Consider the following 20,532-nt stretch of genomic DNA (forward strand, 5'->3'; position numbering starts at 1 on the left):
TCTAGTACAAGATTGTCTACCATGGTTGGCTATACTTAAATATTAATGAAGTTGTTCTGGATATACTGATGGACACTAATAATAATTTCTTAGTCATTAATAAATTGCATAAATATGGTCAGGTATGTATTTGCGTGTTAGCTGCATTTCTGTTTACTTCTGTATGGATTTTCTGTATTTTTTTTATATATTATTTCTAGTTTGGAATAATAACCTAATGTAATTGCTAGGCTAAATTATACAGAGAACAGCTCATATCTAATGCAGATAACAATGAAAAGGGTAGATAGAAATTGGTGGACTAAGGCTGTTTATCAAAGTAAAATGTATGGAATAATAAACTGTCACTGAAGCATTTTAGAGGTTTTCCATATTTAAATGATACTCTTCTACTTGTACAAGAAATTTTTGACAAATAATACTAAATTATACAAATTCAGTAGAGTTTTACATTTTTCTGACTCTTTTACCCTTTTCTGTCATGTAATTATTTTTCACATGATCTCAAGTTGCTCTAGAGAAAGACTTTATTCCTATTTCTACATGCTCCTTACAATTCTTTTTCTGGTGTCTTTTGATCATGAGGAATAATACATCTGGGGTACTAAGATTGTATTGGGTAATTTTCCCAATACTTTTCCCTCAATAAAGCAAAGCTTTTCACTTGTCTGAAGAGGAAAGGAGACAATACTAAATGGAACTTTTAATTATTTTTCCAGTCTAGTATTTTAAATCATGAGCAACCTTGGTCCTGTAATGTTCAGGGATCAAGCCTCATAAGATTCCAGAAGTGTTTAACCTTTAGTAGGATAAAGGTTAATGTCTCCTTTCTTTTGTATTTTAACCTGTCCCCTCACAAGATCTCAAATAGCAAAATGAACTATTTTTCTTCAAATCTATAGTCAGAAGAAAGATAACCTATAAAACCAACATCCATCAGGTGCATGTGAGGATTTCCTCTGTCTGAATGGAGGTGCAGAGAAGCTCACATTCATTTCAATGGAATCAGAACTGTGGCTTTGTTTGTTAGAAATACAACCAGAACCTATACCTGACCTATATCTCATCTACCAGATGGCTAAGCAGATGTTAAGATATGTTTAGATGAGTAATAAATGCCATTGCTCTCCTTTTAGTCTAATGGAAGGACTCTCTGTATTCAGAAGTTCAGCAACAAAACATGTTGAGAGGTATCTACAGTGGTCCTACACAGATCTGTCTCTGGACTTGTGCTGCAGATTAGACATGCCTAATTTTTGCTTTGAGCTAGACACATTGGTCTGATATTTAACCCCTCAAAAACTCTCCATCTTCTGGCTAATTGGTAGTGTGGTTTGGAGCAGTAGATAAGGTTACTTTTTTTTCCTCTGCAAATTCCTAATTCCTCTAACAATGGACAGTGGAAAAGAATCCAGTCCCCAACCTGGCAGTGGTTGAAAGTTGGAAATGCTTCTTTGGGAAATGGGAAAATCAACAATGCAAGATTGATGGACAACATAATAAGCACTGTGTGCCTAAGCTTTGTTATCTAAGTATTGTTTTCCATGAGCAATTAATATTCTAAGGGAAACAACTGTTATCTTCTGTATCAACCTGGCCGATAGTTACAGCAATAGTTTTCTAAGGCCCTGAGTGATGTCAGAGAGTCTTGCAGGGAATGTGCTGCCTGTGAGCTATGTGCTGAGGAAAAATTACAGCAGATCACACTATATGTGGGATTATGTCTTACAGAATGTCGTGGTTTTAGCCCAGTCAGTAACAAAGGACCACACAGCCGCTCGCTCACTCCTCCCGCCCGCCTCCAGTGGGATGGGGAGGAGAACCAGAAAGGAGAAAAGAAAAAAAAAAAAACCAAAACACTGGAACCTCGAGGGTTGAGATAAGGACAATTTACTGGGACAACACAAAAAAAGAAGTTACAACAACAACGGTACAAATAAAAGAATATACAAAACAAGTGATGCACAGTGCAACTGCTCACCACCTGGAACCCGACTCTCCACCAACTCCCCCACCGAAAGGCAAGAGAATCCCCCAGCCTGCTCCCCATTTATATACTGAGCATGTCATCACATGGTATGGAATAGCTCCTTGGCTAGTTCAGGTCACCTGTCCTGGCTGTGCCCCCTCCCAGGTTCCTGTGAAAATTAACTATCCCAGCTGAACCCAGGACACAGAAAAAAGATTGTTTCTGTATTTTGTTTGTTAATATGACCTGTAAATGAGAAATAGGGGGTTTTGTTTGCATTCCTTTTCCACCTAAGTGAATAAGAAATGCTTTAGGTTGGCAATACCACTTTGTATCCTAAATTTATTAACAAATGAGACCAGTAGAATAAATTGAAGAGGAAAGATCTATAGTCTTTTAATCTACGGTGGGGAACAAAACGCTAGAACCACTCCAGTTACCTCAAAAAGGTAACTGAGGCTGTTATTAGAGAGGGGTCATCAGGATGCTTGATCTATTGACTTATGTATTGACAATGTATTGACACATCGACTTAGAAGAATTTGAGGAAGAGTATTCCAGATGATTTCAATCATAACGTGGAACATTTTTTAAGCAAACAACACTGGTTATAGAAATCGATCTTCTGGCTTCTTCATTCATGGAGTCATTCATTACAAGCTCAGGAACACTTTTTTTTTTTTGTTGGCTGTGGGCTTTGGTTTCTACTGCTCAACCTCTCAAGCATAATTACATAATGAGAGAGATCTTATCCATCAAGGCCACTATGGCTACCTCCCACTTTGCTGTTCCACAGAGATGTGCACAGTTATTTGGGAAGCAGAGTATAATCACAGCCAGATTGATAGATTTGAGTGAAAAAGGAGAAAATAATCCTTCACACTCCATATATTTATCACATTCCCTCACCCATCCGAACCACACATAATGCTTCTTTTGCAAGCTTTTGAGTTCTAGCCTGCACTGATGTGGTGGTTGTTGTTCCCTTGTCTTCATAATGCCTTGGTTCCATCCCAGTCATATGTCCAAGCTTGTATTTCTGAGGGTGGATTTCATGCGCTGCCAAAAGTGAAGTAATGAAAATAGATAAGAAGTCCTCTGACCAAAAAGGACTTACTTTTAGCCAGATGGGCAGAAAGCATTTCAGATAATGGCTGCAGCTGTGAAAATGAGCTCAGGGTTCACAAAAGCCCAATGGCTTTGAACAAAATTGATGATCTGAGAGAAAGTGATGAAGAATCTGAGGGGAATTAAAAAAGAAAGTAACACTCATTAAGGGAGGAAAGAGTATTTGGGATGGACAGTGAGAAAAATTATTGTTGTACAATACTGAGTGATTGGAAAAAGAAAAGGAACAATATATGACCGGCCATTTGCGCGCAAATGGTCATGTGTGGTGATGATCATCCTGAGTTTGGGTACCAAAAAGGAAATATGTATATATGGGAGACAGATTTATGCTGTGAGCTATTTGATAAAGGGTTGTCATCTGGTTTTGTGCATGTCTGGATGTGGAATTGTGGTTGTGAGAGAGAGAATTCTAGAGGGAGGGAGAATTCATACAGGATCATAGCACGGGTCAGCTTGGAAGGGCCTTCAGAAGGTCTTCTAGTCCAGCCTCCTGCTCACATGGGAAAGAAGTTGTTGCAAACTTTGATGAAGTTGTCCATATTCATGTTTGTGGTACACACTCAGTAGCAGATTTTTGAAATACTCAATTTTCTTGGAATTTTGTAAATTTCAAACTGCTCCACTCCTGTATGTGTGTATAAGATAAGCTATGAAATATAAAATCGTATAGACATATGTATACTTTTTCACTCACACCTTGATGAAGGTACATGGACATTCAAATTATTCTGGCTTAGGCTATTTTATTGCACTGGGAACTAGGTTTGAATTACCATCACCCTTACTTTTCCTCCCAATACATTTAATGCATGTACAGCTGTTTTTTTCCAGCCTTCTGAGCCAAAATAACTACTTTTATGCAATTTAATGGGTGTAGGAAAACACTGAGGGACAGGTAAGGTGAAAAAGAAGTGCATGGAAGCACAGTCATACCTCTGAGGAAGGACCATAAAAATAAAATTAATGTCCTTTCTTCTCTACATGAAAATTAAATTTCCTAATGCTATTATAGCGCGTACCAAGGGTACTTGCCTATGCATTCTCTTCTTCTCAAGGTTGTGCAGCATATTGCTGCTCTTCAGGTCAAAAGTAACAGCACTTCAGCAGAATAATTGCAGTTTGTATAAAAGGACTTTCACTGCTAATAAGATAGAGGATTTCATTTTAATAAATATATAGTTGATTAGTCCCAGTTAATATATTACTGTGACTTAGTGATGCCATCCATAATTTAGGTATGTTAGGTTGGTGTTTTTATAGGTGTAATAATCCTCTGTGTGCTGAAAGAACAGTGTAATAGTTCAGGACAGCAGGATTCCAGTTCGTTATATTGTAGATTTTTTTTTTACCATGTATTTATCAACTAGTTTCAATGCCTGTCATATCGGTTGTCTAGGGACAGCAATCAGCATTCTGTCAGAGAGGTGACATTGCATACAACTCAAGCATTATACAAATTTTCTGGTAATAAAACTTTTCAATACCAATAATGGATACCTATGTGATATTATTTACAAATTGAAATTTTCTAGAAAACTGGAGGAAAGTTTGCGATGTTGATGGCAGCTGAATTAATGGAATTTTGCAGCACAAATGGAGATTGGAAAAAGAAAAATCTCCTGGAAGCATCACAGCTCAGTTATTGGTGAAACATGGGGATAAGAGAGATTTCTGATGAGGTTGAAGAGAGATTCAAAAATGCAGATGTACAGTGGAAAACATAAGCTACTAATACCAGTACAGCCCAGATATTTGTGTGAGTGACAACCAAAGCATTTTTTTTTTTTGCTGGGCACAAACTGATGCTATTTTAGACTAATTTTAGGTAGGTAGTAATGATGGAGAGAGAACTGGTTGCGTTTAAAGTAAAAACAGAGCAGTCTGCTCTCCATCCCCACCTGGTTGAAAAATCCAAATTAAATGGAAGAATAAACAAAGCTGTTTCAACAATTAAAATTTCAGAGGGCTTTTTTAATACCATAAGAACAAATGTTGGTAGATTAGACATAGTAATTGAGGTATTCAAATGGACTGAATAAATCACAAGCTTAAACATGACAGAGATCTGGAATTTATCTAACTCAGAGATGCAAAAACCATCTGGAATTTACATTCCAAGTATGGAAGCAGGATGAGTAACCACCTCAGCAGTCAGAGTAAAAACAAGGAAAAGGTCTGTACGGAATGAAGAAGGGAAATGAATTAATGAAGAAAGATATGACTTGGAGACTTGAAGGTGCAGGACTCCAGGAAGAAATTGCCAAACCTAACCCAGAGCTAGATCTTGCAAAATAGTAAAACAAAAAGCAAAAGATGATTTAGCGATGTAGTTAGCACATTTCAACTAGCACAGAAAGAAGGTTGAGCCTCAAAGCACTGAGGTTATATATAATCCAGCTACATTACCCAGTCTAATGAGTAATTTTTGCGGCTTTCAGAACAGACAAAGTTGTAGAAAGGAAAGTCAAAGCTAAATTTGCTGTTAGAAAAGAATATACACAAAGTGAAAAGAACCATGGCATGGAAGCTGAACTAGGAGAGATCAGCTTGCTCAAATCGGGAAGCATTACTGACTAATGAAAGAACTAGGGCATGAAGTTTTATGGCTTGTTGTAGAGATTTTAATCCATCTGTTGTATTGTGGTGGTGCTATATAGCAAGCTTCACTTTTCTTTTTATAAACATTTAATATATTTGTAATTATTCTGTTAGTCTACAATAACACACAAAGCTTTAAAATAAATTTTGAAAATAATGAACACTATGGATATAAATGGAAGATGGGATAAAATGCAGTCCAACTTTACTAAAAGTAGACCATGAGTGTACTTTAATGGCAGCAGAATTTTTATGGATGGAAACCTGGTAGATCTAATTGATTTTTATCTCAGTAAAGCACTTGACAATGTAGTACTTGTGAGATTATTAGTTGAAATGGGAAGTAGCACAAGAAATGTAAGTTAGATAAAGAAGTGGCTAAAAGAGGGATGACAATAGGTCTGTGCTGGAAAGGGCACTATGAGACCAGAGAGGGATTTCAACTGGGGCTCCTTATACCAGGATTTGGCCCAATCTTATTTAATAAAGGCAATGGCACAAAAATAAAAGCTTGCTAATTAAACTTGCTGATGGCAGAAACTGAGAGGCCTTGCTCACAATGAGCCATATCAAGAATTTAATTCCTAGAAAACAGGTGACCTAGCAGCCTGGAGTAATAGAAGTAAAGTTAAATTTAATGCAAAATACAAGGCCATGTCCTTAGGGATTAATAACAAGATTTTCTGGTATAATAGGGGGATTCATTCAGGGGAAGTGATAGATTGGAAATGCTCAAGTGTAATTATTGATCATGGTCATTATGAGCCACTAGTATGATTCAGCCAACTAAATGATAAATGCAGGGCTGTAGAATGTTTTCAGTGGATAATGAGAAGTAGGTCATTCTGTAGAGTACCACTGCATCTGGAATACTGTGTACAATTCTAGTTCAGACTATGAACTGAGAAAAGTGCAAAAAATTCAGTGGACTGAGCAACCGATCTTAACAAAAATTTAAAATTATGTAACGGAAGAAAGGCAGAGTGGCATATGATTAGTGTCTGTGCATATATTATATCCAGGTTAGCACCCTGGTGAAGCGAAGAGCTATTTTAAGCCATAGGAAAATGCTGGCCCAGAAACAGATGGATATAAACAGAGCTTGAATGAAATTAAGGAGGAAGTCAGGATGTTTCTAAGCATCAGAAAATCGAGGTTCTGGACCTGTCCCGCAACAGGACTTCTGTGGGTAGAAAAGCCCAACAAATTTCAAAATGGAATATACGAACAGACTTACATGGTAAGGTTTTGTGCAGAGAAGGCTGAACTCAGTGACTCAGATCATCCTTTCCAGACCTATGTTCACAAAAGGTTAGAGATTAGGGATAAATGGCTAGATAAACTTATTTGGGGGAAAAGTCTAATGAGAAATTAGCATGGATTTTACATAAGAAATCATGACACCCAGGGAAAGTGCAGAAGAATTGCTAACTGCAATAGAAAATGGAAAATCCCGTCTGTTAGACAGTGTAGCCTATTTATTTTTTAAATACTGACTATTTAAGCATGCTAATTGTGTTTCACAGGCTGCATTTTGAAAGGTTCGTCAGGGATATTGCCCCTCCCCAAATTAAAACATCTCATCCTATGATCCCAAGACACCAAAAAACTACCCCATTACAGTAACTGGAAGCTTCACCTGTGGCTGCATGATGAAGCCACAAAGTCACCTCAAAATGCTGCAGTAAGTTGAATGTTTTCTGTTGGAATGGCATGTAACACTTACTTGTTTTGGTCTGAGAATAAAAGAAGTATGTCAAATGCATTTTTCTTACAGGAATATCTATTCCTGTGTTGTTTTAGAAAGAAGGATGGTGGGCCTCCAGGGTACAAGATATAAAAATAGGCCAAAAATAAGGGTGAGGGTGGTGTGGTTTTTTTGATTGGTTGGTTTTGTTTGTTGGGGTTTTTTTTCAGGAATCAAATGCCTTGCCTCTGTTTCTCTACAAAAAGAAACTGGATAAAATTGCATGGGTTTTAGATATGTAGGAAGTTCTGATCATTCAGAATTTCTTAAAATTCTCTAGTCTTTGTCCTGAGAAAGCTTGTATAAAATGCTGGTGGGCACTTCTACCAAACAGAATGCTCTGCTTATGTCTGCAAAACACCTCTTTCCTGTTCTGGGTGTAGTTTTGTTGACAGCAAAATTCTCAGTAAATATACTGGGAACAATATCAAGACCCTTATTTTTTGTAATCTATATAGAAATACAGATTTATATTTACATATGCACACATGCATGTACAGCAGAAGTTAAAATACTTTACAAGTCTGAGGTTTATGTCTAAAACCCCTACAGACCTATCTAGAGTATGGCTTTGAAACAAAGGCTTTTCATATTAATTTGGTTGCTGTTTCTGTTTCGTATTATGGAACAGTGTATACATATTTCATACATGCATACAGGGTCAGTTTGGCCATGGCTTTAGTTCAAAGTTCAAGGCCAGCACTGCCATGCAGCTTGAATAATCGAGTGTGAAAATCTCCTTTACGGTTTTGAAGTGTAGAATCAGAATGTATATCTGAACTGAACCAGTTATCTTCATTACATATGTCAATCACAAACATACCTGTAACAGCTGATCTACCCAGCAAGCATTTGATAACCCAGCAAGCTTATCATAATTGAAGATTTTACAGATAGAACTTGGATCAGTAAATAAATCACCAGATTTATTAAAACATTAGAAAGATGGCCTGACAGCCTATGTAAAAATATTATCAGTAATGTGTCTCTGAATAAGATCAACTTATATATGTTTATTTTCTATTTAATTTTACTTGTTGAAGGAAAAATGTTCATACCACTTCTGTGTAAACTGCTGTAAACTGCTAAGAATTTATTCAGGTATTATTTATTACATTGTAAGAAGAAGAAGGCAGAATTGTGTATTTTCAATGAGCAATGACATAATTTTCAAAATCTCTGTATAAAAGACTCTAGGAAGTATATACATACTGACCTGCAAAATAGGTACTTTGAAGGTAAAATATGATGCATCAAATTTAATAGCAGTATTATACAATATCCTTACCTAGAATACTTACTGTACATGTACATGTACAATATATAATTAAAAACTGAAGAGCAAGTCAGTAATTGGAATTTGTTGCTAAATATGAGTCAGCTCATTTCCCTTTAAAAATACAATAGAAGTGCTTTTGAAAGACCATCTAAAATCATTATACCTTTGTATCAAACTATGTTCAGTTTTGATCTGTCAGTTTTGAGGATTGGAAGAATAATATCTAGACATTTAAGAATAATTTTTTCTTAGAAGACATCTTCTTGAGCTGCCTCTCTCAAACAATGGCAAAGTGTGAGATGATGGAGAGCTCTACATCATTTCCTCTGTGAAATGTCCCAGCCACGTCATGCCTCACGCTCACAGCATGAATCTGGTTACCTGGGAAAGAAAGCAGGCAGGGCAGAGAGTCGGCGGCATGGCAGCAGGGGCTGTCAGGACACATCCAGACTCAGGGGAGGCCAGTCCGCTCCCTCTTCAAATGAACGGCAGAGGTGGGAAGGGTGAAGGGCTGGAAGTGTAACAGCAGCTTCGAAGGGGAATGGAGTGGGGTGAAGGAGTCATGTCCCTGAGGAGACTGCCCCTGCCCGGCTTTCTCCAGGGCCTCCCCTACCCTCCCGTGGCCCAGGACCCCATGTCAGCCCCCCGGGGACGTCAGCCTCTGCCCCAGTGATGCCACAGCAGGGCTGGTCTCCAGCTCCCCACAGCCCTGCCCTGCCCAGCCACGGGCCCCGCCAAGCCGGGCATGTCTGTGGGCCCACGTCCCAGCCCAGCCTTGGCCTGTCCTTGTCCCCAGGGTGGTGCCCGATTCCAGGGCTGGGGCTGCCCCTGGTGCCCTGACAGCAGGGTAGAAAAAGGAAATAAAATAGCGATGGGGACCTTATCAGCCATTATTAAAATCCCAAACACGCAATGCTCCTGCAGGAGATCATCCCTTCTGCATTGTTCTCCTGGCGAGGCTGGCCATGGATGGTTACATGGAGTGCTGAGGTTACCGCCCGGCAGCAGTGCATCGCACCTGGCAGAGCTGAAACCGGAGCTCTCACATTTCTGCCTGCTGAGCAGGTCTCAATAAAAAATTAGCCCTTGGTAAAATTACTCAGTAGATCTCAATACATCTGAGTAGCATTGGCATAGACAAAAGGGTTTCTTAGTGAACGAAACCTGAGAAGGGGCTGGGAAAATGTAGAGGAAGGCTGGAAACTTGGCACACCATCAGAACAGGAACCTATGTTACTGGAAACCCTGTTGTGCTCCATAGGTCTCAGGGAAATACAGCTATAGCACCCTCCTTTTACATTTACCCAGTTCCTCTTACTGTTGGAACGTGCTAAATGTGTCATATTAAACCCATGTGTTTTCTTTTTAGGCTAAGCTGCGTAAGCGTTCTTCTCATGATACAAGTGCATCATCTCATGATGCTGGCAGCACTTGTTAGGTCAAGGAGGTTTGAAAAGGCTGGTGGAGCACAGAGGTGGAAGCTTGCTAATCCACCCCATAAGGGTTGTTCAGGGGAGCCAAAGAAGGCACACGTAAATACATCCAATTGTCCCTCTAGCTCTGTGGTCAGAACTCATTTTGTGTCCTCCCTAACGTGACTTCTGCTCTTACAGTCTTACAAAATTTTACAATATTTTAGGGATGCTTCTTTCTTTAAGTGAGTGCAGTGTAGCCCTTACTCAAAATGACTGCCTTAATTTCTGATGCTTTTATTCAAGGTACCCACTGTATGCCTTAATTTACACCATTTATAGTGCTGTACTATAAGGCTTGTTCTGTAAGTTTTTGCAGAGAACAAACCCTCCTTTGTAAAGAGGACGGTCTCTTGGTAACTTACAGAGAGATAAACCTATACCTAGCAGGAGCTCCTTGATCATCAGAGTGGAAGGAAGAACTAACTACAGTATTTACTACAAAGGAAGCGGAAAGTATGGAGAAGCAACAGAAAATATAAAAGATACGAGAGGCATGATATCACAGGCTGTAAAGTTAGGGTATGGAGACCATGACAGAGCAAAATGTGAACGTGTGAGGCCAAGAACCAAGCTGGCCTGCTGTGGCCTTTCAGGCCCTGGTGAGGGGCCCCAAATTACTGCTTCATATGGCATCCATTTCACAAAAGTCAGATTCACAAATATCTACTACAATTTTATTGTAATAAGGAAAATGTTATGGACCTGATGAGAGGGGTTTTTTTGTCCCCAAGTATAATGTTATGATTTTTGTCAAAATATACAAAAGAACTCAAGTCCCAAATCTACTTAAAACTACCAGTCTCACATCTGCCTAGGCAGTTCAGTACATTACTCACCATAAGGCTTTCCAAAGAAGAAAAATCCTTAAGATGATTTATTAATAAAATATATTAACTATACCAGACTTTAATATGTTAAATAGGTAGATACAATGTAAAAAGAGGATCACAGTGTTAAGGAAGGAACCTGTTAGCTCCTCTAGTTAGTTAATTCCTTCTTATTAACAAGGAACTGTTGTTGTATACAGCTGCTGTGTTTTTGTCCATATTGTAAAAGGCTTGATGGTTTGCTGTTATTAGGATAGAACTGAAGAAACAATGCTGAGTGTTTCAGGTAACTTCATTCTAGACATCAAGAGGTGTTTTGGTCAGGTTCTTCACTAAATCCTAAGAAAAGGCTTGGCTCAACTGAGTTGAGGCAAACAATCTATTTATAATAGTACTTTTTGCCTGTAAAGGCTTAATAAAGTATTCATATAACATTATTGAAATGCATTTTGCAGAGTTTTAAGACGAAAGTTGCAAAATAAAACTTGTTAGACTTGGGGCTAAATACATTGCAGAAAACTATGTTTCATCAGAATGGGCATTGCTTAGTAAGTCAAGGAATGTCAACGTAGAAGATTTTACTACATAGGCAATTTCTACTCTGGATAAATAGGAACTACTTGTACAAATAAATGCAATAATCTAAAAGCAACATTCACACAAGTTTAACTTCCACTTGTAATAATGGGAAATATTGCCTGCGTTTATGTGGTCGTGCTAAATATGGTGGGTGGGTTTTTTGATGTCACAGTAATATATGTATGGCAACAATAATAACACCCTTTGTTAATTTATCCCTCTCTTTATCCATAATTGGGGCTGATTTTCAGGGATGCATGGCATAAATCTGTATTTAGGATTCTTATAAACTCTTTGGTCATTTGCTTTACTCTCAAAAAGCACATTTTCTCTATTCTCTGTTGAGAAGTTGTTAGCTACCATCACTCTGAGCAGCTGAGAGACAATGTGAATAACGACATTCAGCAAATAAACTGCTTTTGTTATGAAATCCATTTAGTTTATCATGCACCTAGAGCACCAGTATCTTGAAAGGGCTTTGAGTCTGGTTCCTAACAGAATAAGGAAATAATTAATCTTCTGTAGATAGGTGGTAGTTTTCCCAGTGTCGAGGTATGCAGAATAAATCCATTTACAAATTTTAATAACCATCCAAATAAGATTGTAAAAATACTTCCATGAGCAGAGGAATTCTGACTCAACTTTCCCAGTAGGTTAGACTCCCAATATGAACTGTATGCATGCTGAAGTTTCCCTCCCACTGAAAATCCTGCTCTATGTTGCCACCTGATTTCATGTAATTTGCAGTAATATAATAACCTGTAATCTCCTGTTAAATTTGGCTGAAATTGGTCACGAGTTCTAAAACTACCTGGAGAAATTATGCCAGGCAGACAGAAAAACAAATGCTTGTTCAGGTAGCATAATTACATAGGTTTTCTCTTCTTAGGAAAAAGGCTAAAAAGTGCATGTGACAATACTTTTTTTTTAATTGTCTCTTCAGAATTTGGTCACAAATTGGTAATGTGCTTCTTTTAGATTTTTTTTTTTCCCTATCTTCTGTATCAGTTCTAGGCATATATATATTTATATATATTATGTACTGCGTTTTCCACATTCTAATGTTTTACTCCAAAACTTGATAGATGTTGACAGACTTGAACAAAAACATTGCTCCACATCAGTATCTGAGCATACATTTTAAAGCCTATTCTTTCCAAGTTGGCAATCAGGCCCCACTCATTTGATGACTTCCAGGCTATCAGTGCCCCTGACCACTATTTTGTTCCAAATCCTCTTCTCTCCGTACTTATATTATTCTCTCCTGTTGATAAAAATGAATAGCATTTTATAGATTAATAATAAATTAAAGGCTGGAAACAAGGATTAAGAAATAGTTTTATAGTTTTCTAAAGGAAGAAGTCACCAGCGGGATTCCTCACAATCTAACTGTTCAACTTCTACAAAAAGGCTGCTACCGGCGGTGAACATAGAGTTGACAGTCTGCAGATGGTGCAAAAGTATTCAGGATAATCAAATGGAAAGCTGACTGAGAAAGGTCGCTGAAGTATTTCAGAAAAAAATTATAAAATTACCAAAAAAATCAGCTTGGTACATGCGAAGCAGTGTGTATAGGGAAGCTAATCCTAACATCTATACACAATAGTTACCTATTATCTTTGCCACTCAGGAATGGGTTCTTAAGAGACATTGTAGCTCAGGAGAGGCCAAAAGCCAAACAGAATCATCAGAAGGTATTGGGAAAGGAGCAGAAAACAAACCAGTCCTTCTAATTCCATATAATCCCTAAACCCATTGTACAACTATAGCTTAATCACTACATGAAATTCTGGTCATGCAGTAGTATTAGTGTAGGAGTTAGAAAAACTAAAGAAATTCAACAAGGAGAAAATTATGGAATGGCTTTAATATACGAAGAAAAAAGGCACACTTTTCGGTCCAGAACAGAGAGTACTGAAGTATCATAACAGCGTATAAAATTTTGCAGAGAAAGCAAGTAAGGACGCTTGTTTTTCCTTACAATGCAAGAATCAGGCACTGAGCTTAAGACAAAAAGAAAATACTGTTTCAGACAATATGCAATTAAAAAGTGGAACATCCTGCCCAAGAAGCTGCAAAGTGTAAAAGCATGAAAAATTACTTTTCCAGTTCCTTTATGGAGGGCAGGCTCACGGATGCTATTAAACATGATGGGTGACTCCCTGGTCAGGAAGATTATAAAGGACTGACTGACCAGGGAGGTTATTTCCATTCTAAGCCCTCGCTACCGGTGTTTGAGACAGGCTGTCTGGCTCGATGAGCCTTCAAACATACAGCGGATACTAACACAAAGGAAGCATGGCTTCTTACAACATTCTCCTTTACAGAGCTGAGCATTCTAGACTCAGGTGTTCCCTCCCAGTGAACCCCATGAGGGAAGACAGGGTGGTGGGTAAGTAAAGGCTGGCTCTGGAAACTGCATCCCCGTCTCCGCCCCCAGCAGTTCCCTCCTCCAGTCCCCTTACTGACGGCGGCGGAAAGCGCAAGATACGCAGAGGCCTGGAGAAGGCAGGACGCCCGAAGCAGCGCCAGCACTGAACCACCCTTCCCTAAGCAGCCACCGGGCCCCGCCGCCATTTTGGGAAGTCGGGCGGGCGAACTACACCTCCCAGCATGCTCGGCGCCGCGGCGCCATCTTGCCCCGCCGCTCCGCGGGGCAATTCGGGCAGATAGTAGTCGCAGTAAGCTGAGACATGGCCCTGTTCCCGGCTTTTGCCAGTGCCGCCGAGCCCGGGGAGCCCCCAACCGGCAGCAGCGAGGGCTCCAGGAAAGGTAAAGTCCTGGGAGAACCCTCTTTCCCCTAGCAGCCCGCCGCGGCCCGGCCCCCGGGAGGCCCTTCTGCCGCTCGCCTCCACACGGAGCCTGCACCGTGCCGGCCCTTCCGCGCACCCCGTCGGGCCTGCTCCGGCCGCCCGCCCTCCGACACGGTAGCCCGTGCGTGCCGGCGCTGCGGAGCGGGCGCGCTCCGCCCCTGCCACGGAGTTGCGGCGTGGGCGGTGCTGGTGCTGGGGCGCGGGAGCCCGGTAGCGGCGGTCTGTGTCCAACGTCTCTGGAGGCTTGGGAGGGCGGCAGGGGGGCTCGTCTGCCCGGCCAGCCCCGCCGCCGGGAGCGCTCTGTACGCGCTGTTTCAGAGGGTGGTGTGCCCCTCGGCCCGGGCTCCTCCCCCACGGGCAGAGTACGAGCGTGCTCTGCGCAAGGCATGTCGCTGCCGGTTTGAATAAAGTTGTCATACTTAGATCCGAAGTTACTTTCCGTGAGGTAGCTTCGGGGAGAATCCGAAATGGGGACATTCCCATAAAAATGGTGTTGTTCTCAGGTGTGTTCAGAATTGCTTGCAGCTGTCTGCGGGTAGGTGCTGGAGGCATGGCTGTAGAAATATCGTCTTTGAAAAACACGTGTACGTTGTCTTTGTGCGTGGTGGAGAAGGTTTGAAAGCGAGGTGGTAGTTGTTTTTTTTTTTTTCCCACTAGCCTTGGATAACTTAAAAAGTGTTTTCTCATTTCCTTGCTTACTAAGCCAAATTTTAGTTGCAAAGGATATTTTCTGGAATGTCGTGAGTGAGATTATGATTCAGTTTATCATTCTTACTGTCATGGTTGCTGTCTAGCAAGTTATGCTTTTATTAAACGAGTAAAGAACCCTATCTGGGTCTCTGAAGTACGCACGTTTATTAATTCTACTCGGAGATATTTGGAACTATGCTTTTTGCTTGCCAGCTTCCACCACCCTTGAGTCTGCCCATTCTCTAGGCACCACAGCAAGGGGAAACACTAAGAGAATCGTTTACCTAGGCTAAATTTCTTGCATATTTGGTCCAGTCAGTATGATGAGTTTCTGAAGCTTTTAGCAATACAGGCTGGGGTTAGCTTCTTGTTCTAATCAGTTCTGCATTACCCCCGATGGCATTGCAGCTGTTGATACTCAGTCTGCCAGTACAGAGATGTTCTAGCCACATGTAGGAGTTTTTCTGGTAATGACATTCGGTGCAGGGAGTAGTGGACATAGTAAGATCCCAGATTACAGCTTCTAGGAAGAGAGGGGCTGCTCTGCCAGGCAGAGGTACAGTAAAATTCTCTAGTACTAAGACCTTGCTTACATTTTAAAACTCTGGGAATTTAGCCTTTAGGTTTGTTATGTGTAGTCTGTGTCACTGCAGACCACCTGTCTGGAAGATCAAGTTACACAGAAAAAGATGTTCAGACTGACTTTTGGATCTAGATTTCAGTTATTAGCACTGTTTGAGTTACATTTTGGTCTACTGGAAGTTTTTTGTGTGAGAATTATTGACAAAACTTTAAGGAACATAAATTGTTTGGTTTATGTTTTAGCCAATATTGTACTTGTTTTTAAGAACCACATTTCAGTATAAGTCATAAAAATTAAGTATTAACTCAGAACCACATTTATGGTGGCATATATCAAATTTCACATGTTCAGCTTGTGAGAACTTGATGGGCAACTTTGGTATCTCTCTGATGGATGACTCTTTCCTCAAAGTTGATATGAAGCCAAAGTCCATCATAATACAGAGATCACGGAGTATGTTGTATTTAACATGATATGCAAAACGGAGGTGTCTTTTGCAGTCATTTAGGACTGCTTTGTAGTTTTATTGTCAAAGTTGAAGTAATGATGTAAGTATGCCGGCCATGTTTCGTTCCTCCAGCTACCTCTGTCTCATACTCTTACAAACCTTTCTAAACCATTTATAAATATAAGCGCTGCCTGGAACAGAAGTATTGCTGTAAGCTCTTCCTATCCTGGTAGATTGCTGAGTTGCAGCAACCTCTAGAGTGCAAAGTAATTTTGCATATGGTTTCTTACAATTATGTTGTCAAGCTTAATTAGTTTTTGGTAGAAGATAAATTACAAATTTATCAGTATCCGTGAACAGAGCAGTGGTAATAATTAACCCTACTGACAGTAGTAAGCATTATGCACAGCATTATTTACAGTCTGAACTATTCTATAGGTAAGACAATGCAGTGATTTTTGCTGAAAGCAGATTTTCAGGATTCTGAGATGCAACAAAAGACTTTGCGTAACTCTTAAAAATTGTCTCTGTAGACACGTACTGTAAATTTATTTTTTTTTTTTCCTTGGAAAGGTATAAAAAGAATGCCATTGGATTGCTTCTACTGTTGTGCTCATGAATGTGGATGGTATAGAGTAGAACAATAACAAGTACATGCATATTATCACAAAAGAAGTCTTTTTATATCTTTTATTCTTTGTGTTCTTTAAGAACGTAAATCTGGTCTGTGAAATTGATAAACTTTTTAGACATCTGACAAGAAAAAAATAACACAAAATTGAAAAGGTAGAGTTTTAAAGTTTGGAATGCCTTTTGATATTTGAAATGCTTGTGTCCAGCTAACTGATTCACTGTAGATTATTTACCAGGAAGTTTGGACTTGCATGTTGTGTAATGGAAAAAATTGTTCAGTTCTTTCCAGAGTTTTAGGTCGGTTTGATTAAATTGTTCAGAAAATACTGTAGTTGGAGAATTCTAAACATTTCCCTGGTGTATCCACAGAGGCATATTCACTGTGCTACAGGGGTTGGTTCTTGCAGTGTGATTCTTCAGCATTTTAAAAAATGCAATTTGATCTAATCTGCTCAGGTAGAACCAAGCTAGTGGCATAGTCAGGGGATTAATGTTTATGACTCCGTTTCTCAAGGTGAGTTTTCCTTGGAGGCCCTAAAACAATAACTTAAAATACAAAAAATAAACCTTATTCTGCTTGTGCTCACTTTTGTAATCATATTGCACCAAGTTAGTGAGTGACTTCACATCTATAAGGGAATAACAGATACTTTCAGGTAAAGTTAAGTCAAAATGTCATCTTGGAAGTTAATTTCTAATAGTTAATGGTGATAATAGAAGTTACTCTGCTATATTTAAGGCAAATTTTCTATGGAAATGGATCTTACGCATGCTTGCTGTGCATCTGTCTGCCAGCCTACTTCCTCAGCCTTCCTTCTCTGTCCTCCTCCTCAGGAGTTTTAACCCTTTCAGTCAAATTTGTTGTGGTGGGAGAGTGAAATGGCAAAAGTAGAGGAGGTCTCTGAAAATCTACATTTGCTTTAGGAAAGATAAATCTAGATAAAGTGCCACTGCTGCGAGAGAGGCTGTAACGTGAATAGAACTGTTACCAGGATAGATGGGCTTGGCAATGAGCATTTGTACATTAGCCAACTAATAAACATCTTTGGAGATCACAATCTGACACAGCACAGGCTGCCGCTTGGCCAGCCAATAATTAAGGAATGTGGCGAAGTACTGTAGAAGGGTCTAGAGAACCCAGGTAATTCCTGAAGCTGTGGCAGTAGTGGGGAGTGTAAACGATGGAGGACACAACTTGGAAATCCAGGCTCTATCTTTTTGTGAGCTGCAGTATTAATTTGCTGGGAGGAGGAGGGAATGAAAAATTTGCTGACTTGCTCTTTTTTATTTAAGAATGTGGTTCTGGTCTTAGAACAGCCTTTTAAACAGGGAAATACAAAGATACCTGCTTACCAGTCTTCTGTCAGTTCAGGTGTAGCGTCTTTTCTTTAAAGTGTGTTTTGTGCCTCAGGGAAATTTAAATGGTTGGTTAGCCCCATGTTTTATTGTGTCTTCTAAAGCAGCTGGAGTTCTACTGCTTTCTTTGTTTTTCTTCCCTGTTCATTTTGTCAATGTGATCAATAATGCCGTTTTTAAAAGAAATGTATCAGTTGCTTTCCATTTTTCAGTTTTTAAGACTGAAGCTCTTAGTGCTGCTAAAGATCTGTATCTCCATTTGGAAGTTATTTGACACTGTAGTACCATAAGGCTCAAGGTTATAAAATTTAGCATACTTGTTGTATGCAAACATTTTTTTTCCTAGTTTGGGCTGGTCTGTATCTAAAGTCTTTACACTGATGAATAATATTAAAAAATGCGTTATCTGCATTTATCTTTGGAGGACCTGATATGCTCTTGAAATCAATGAAAAAGCCTGTTTTGATGGGTACAGCATTTAAAAAGACCTTAGATCAAGATCTTAAAAGTTAAACATCTTAGACTTTTTTCCTAATGGTCTGAATATTATAAGTCTTGAATTCTGAATATTGTCATCAACGGCTCTGTATGACTGAAGGCAAATTATTTAACTTCATTCTGCCTTCGAGCTTACTTTTTAAAAAAATATAACCCAGTGTTTTATTAAGTGTCATGAGTTTTAGTATTAATATATTTCAAGTGATTTTTGAACCATAGTTCTTCCTTGAAATCAATACAGAACTACCTTAAAATAAATGTATTTCTACAAAAAAATAATACTAGTAAATGATTTGTTACACATTACAAAAGAAAACAATAATTTATTAAAAAGAAGAGAAGCTCAAAGGCTACAGAGAATACCTTCATGCTTGAAGTATATTATTGGAGATCTGGCCAAAGACAAATCAGGTAAGTTTTGTGTATCTTTGGAACAGATATAATAATTTTGAGGAGATCTGTCTGGCTAATAAGTTACAATTTTGTGCTGTTATGTGGTACACCTTTACACCAGAGACTCTGCCAACCAGTAAATTTTTGTTTTGTTCGGTGGATCTGGATAATATAACAAAAATCAAAAACAAAGATGGATTTTTTTTTAAAGGTTATTAAATGTCTCCTTTATTTCTGTAAATAAATAAAAGGCTTTATGCACAGATTAGTTGCATTTACTGAAATCTGGAGTGCTCTGGACCATTGTACTTTATCTGAATTTGTCTATGTTTAAGGAAGACCAGAGTGTGACCAATGAAAAAACAATGTAGGTTTGCAATTTGCTCCTGTGTTCCTTTACACCCTGTTTTCATTACCAAAATTAGCAGAAATAATTGTATATAAGGAAGACAATAATTTTAAAAATCAATATCACATTTAATATACCTCAAAAATCTCAGGTATAAAATGGCACTTGGCATACTGCATGACATATTGAATTATTAACTCCAATTTGATTATGCAGTTATCAGATGTATGAATTTATTTAACTCCGGTGTGTTTTAAATATGTAGTGGTTATGGAATTATTCATGAAAAACATTTTGGTATTTCATGGAAAATACTAAATACAATTCTTTTAAGAAGTAATTCTGATTTTAGGTTGGTTCTTAATACATCTCTTACAGGATTGAAGTAAGAAATTAATTTACTGTTGCATAACACTTTATTCCCCAGCAGGGGGGAATAATTGTTTTGATAGGTGAGTGAAATGTTGCTTGGATATTATCCAGCATAAATCTTTCTCCTTTAAGCTCATGAAAGGTTTTGGAATAATGCTTTGTGGTAGATTTACAGTTTTAGAATCATAGACACATACTTAAAATGAAGGCGTTTGTGCCAGGGTAGATTAATTTAAATTAAGTAGTAGATTTTTATCATATTTTAAGTACGCAAGTAAGGATCACAGTTTTAAGGTTTCAATTTTTATTCTAATTTTACATGAATATATCTTAAGTATTTTCCTGGAAGGGGGGGGGAAAAAAAGCTCACGTTGATTTGCAACACAGTAACGTAGTGTATTTGCCTTAGGTTTAGTGATTCCGATTGCCAGGCAGAAGGTTACAATAATATGCATATATGTATTATACAGCTGAATTTTCATTTTTCAGTCTCCATCCTATGTTTTGGTGAGCTGGGGAATGGTGTGCGGCAGTGTTCTGCAGTGTATTGGTTGGGGCGCTCGTGGGAAGGTGTGTTATGGTCCTGACAGTGCCACAAATTGTGGGTGGTTCTCTGCACAGAGTTGAAGGAGGTTCAAGATGAACCAGGGAAGGTGGCCCTCCCCACGGAGCTTTTGGTCTTTGGTAGCAGGGGCAGTCTCTTGGGAAATGCAAAGTGGAGTTTTGCTTGATTGGATGTACTTCTTGATGGGTTTAACTTAGTTTAACAAACTGTTTTGCGGCCTGCTCCAT

General features: G+C 39.0%; 1 protein-coding gene across 12 annotated transcripts in view; it reads left to right on the forward strand.

The window, feature by feature from the left end:
• The first annotated feature begins 14,127 nt into the window (after positions 1-14,127).
• The window catches only part of NRDE2 (NRDE-2, necessary for RNA interference, domain containing), a 35,882-nt gene continuing 29,477 nt past the window's right edge, over positions 14,128-20,532 (forward strand). For 3 of the 12 annotated variants that reach the window (XR_012650697.1, XM_075030001.1, XM_075029993.1), the window contains exon 1: positions 18,910-19,037. Coding sequence is in view for 8 of the 12 variants with exons in the window: in XM_075030001.1 (XP_074886102.1) it covers positions 18,994-19,037 (44 nt within the window). In the remaining 4 variants the exon portion in view is untranslated. Of the gene's footprint in view, positions 14,378-14,417; positions 19,038-19,077; positions 19,821-20,532 lie in introns of those variants that run through there. The other 9 variants (XM_075029990.1, XM_075029992.1, XM_075029998.1 and 6 more) reach the window with 8 other exon arrangements.

The sequence above is a fragment of the Buteo buteo genome, chromosome 6, assembly GCF_964188355.1.
Source record: "Buteo buteo chromosome 6, bButBut1.hap1.1, whole genome shotgun sequence".
Lineage (NCBI taxonomy): Eukaryota > Metazoa > Chordata > Aves > Accipitriformes > Accipitridae > Buteo > Buteo buteo.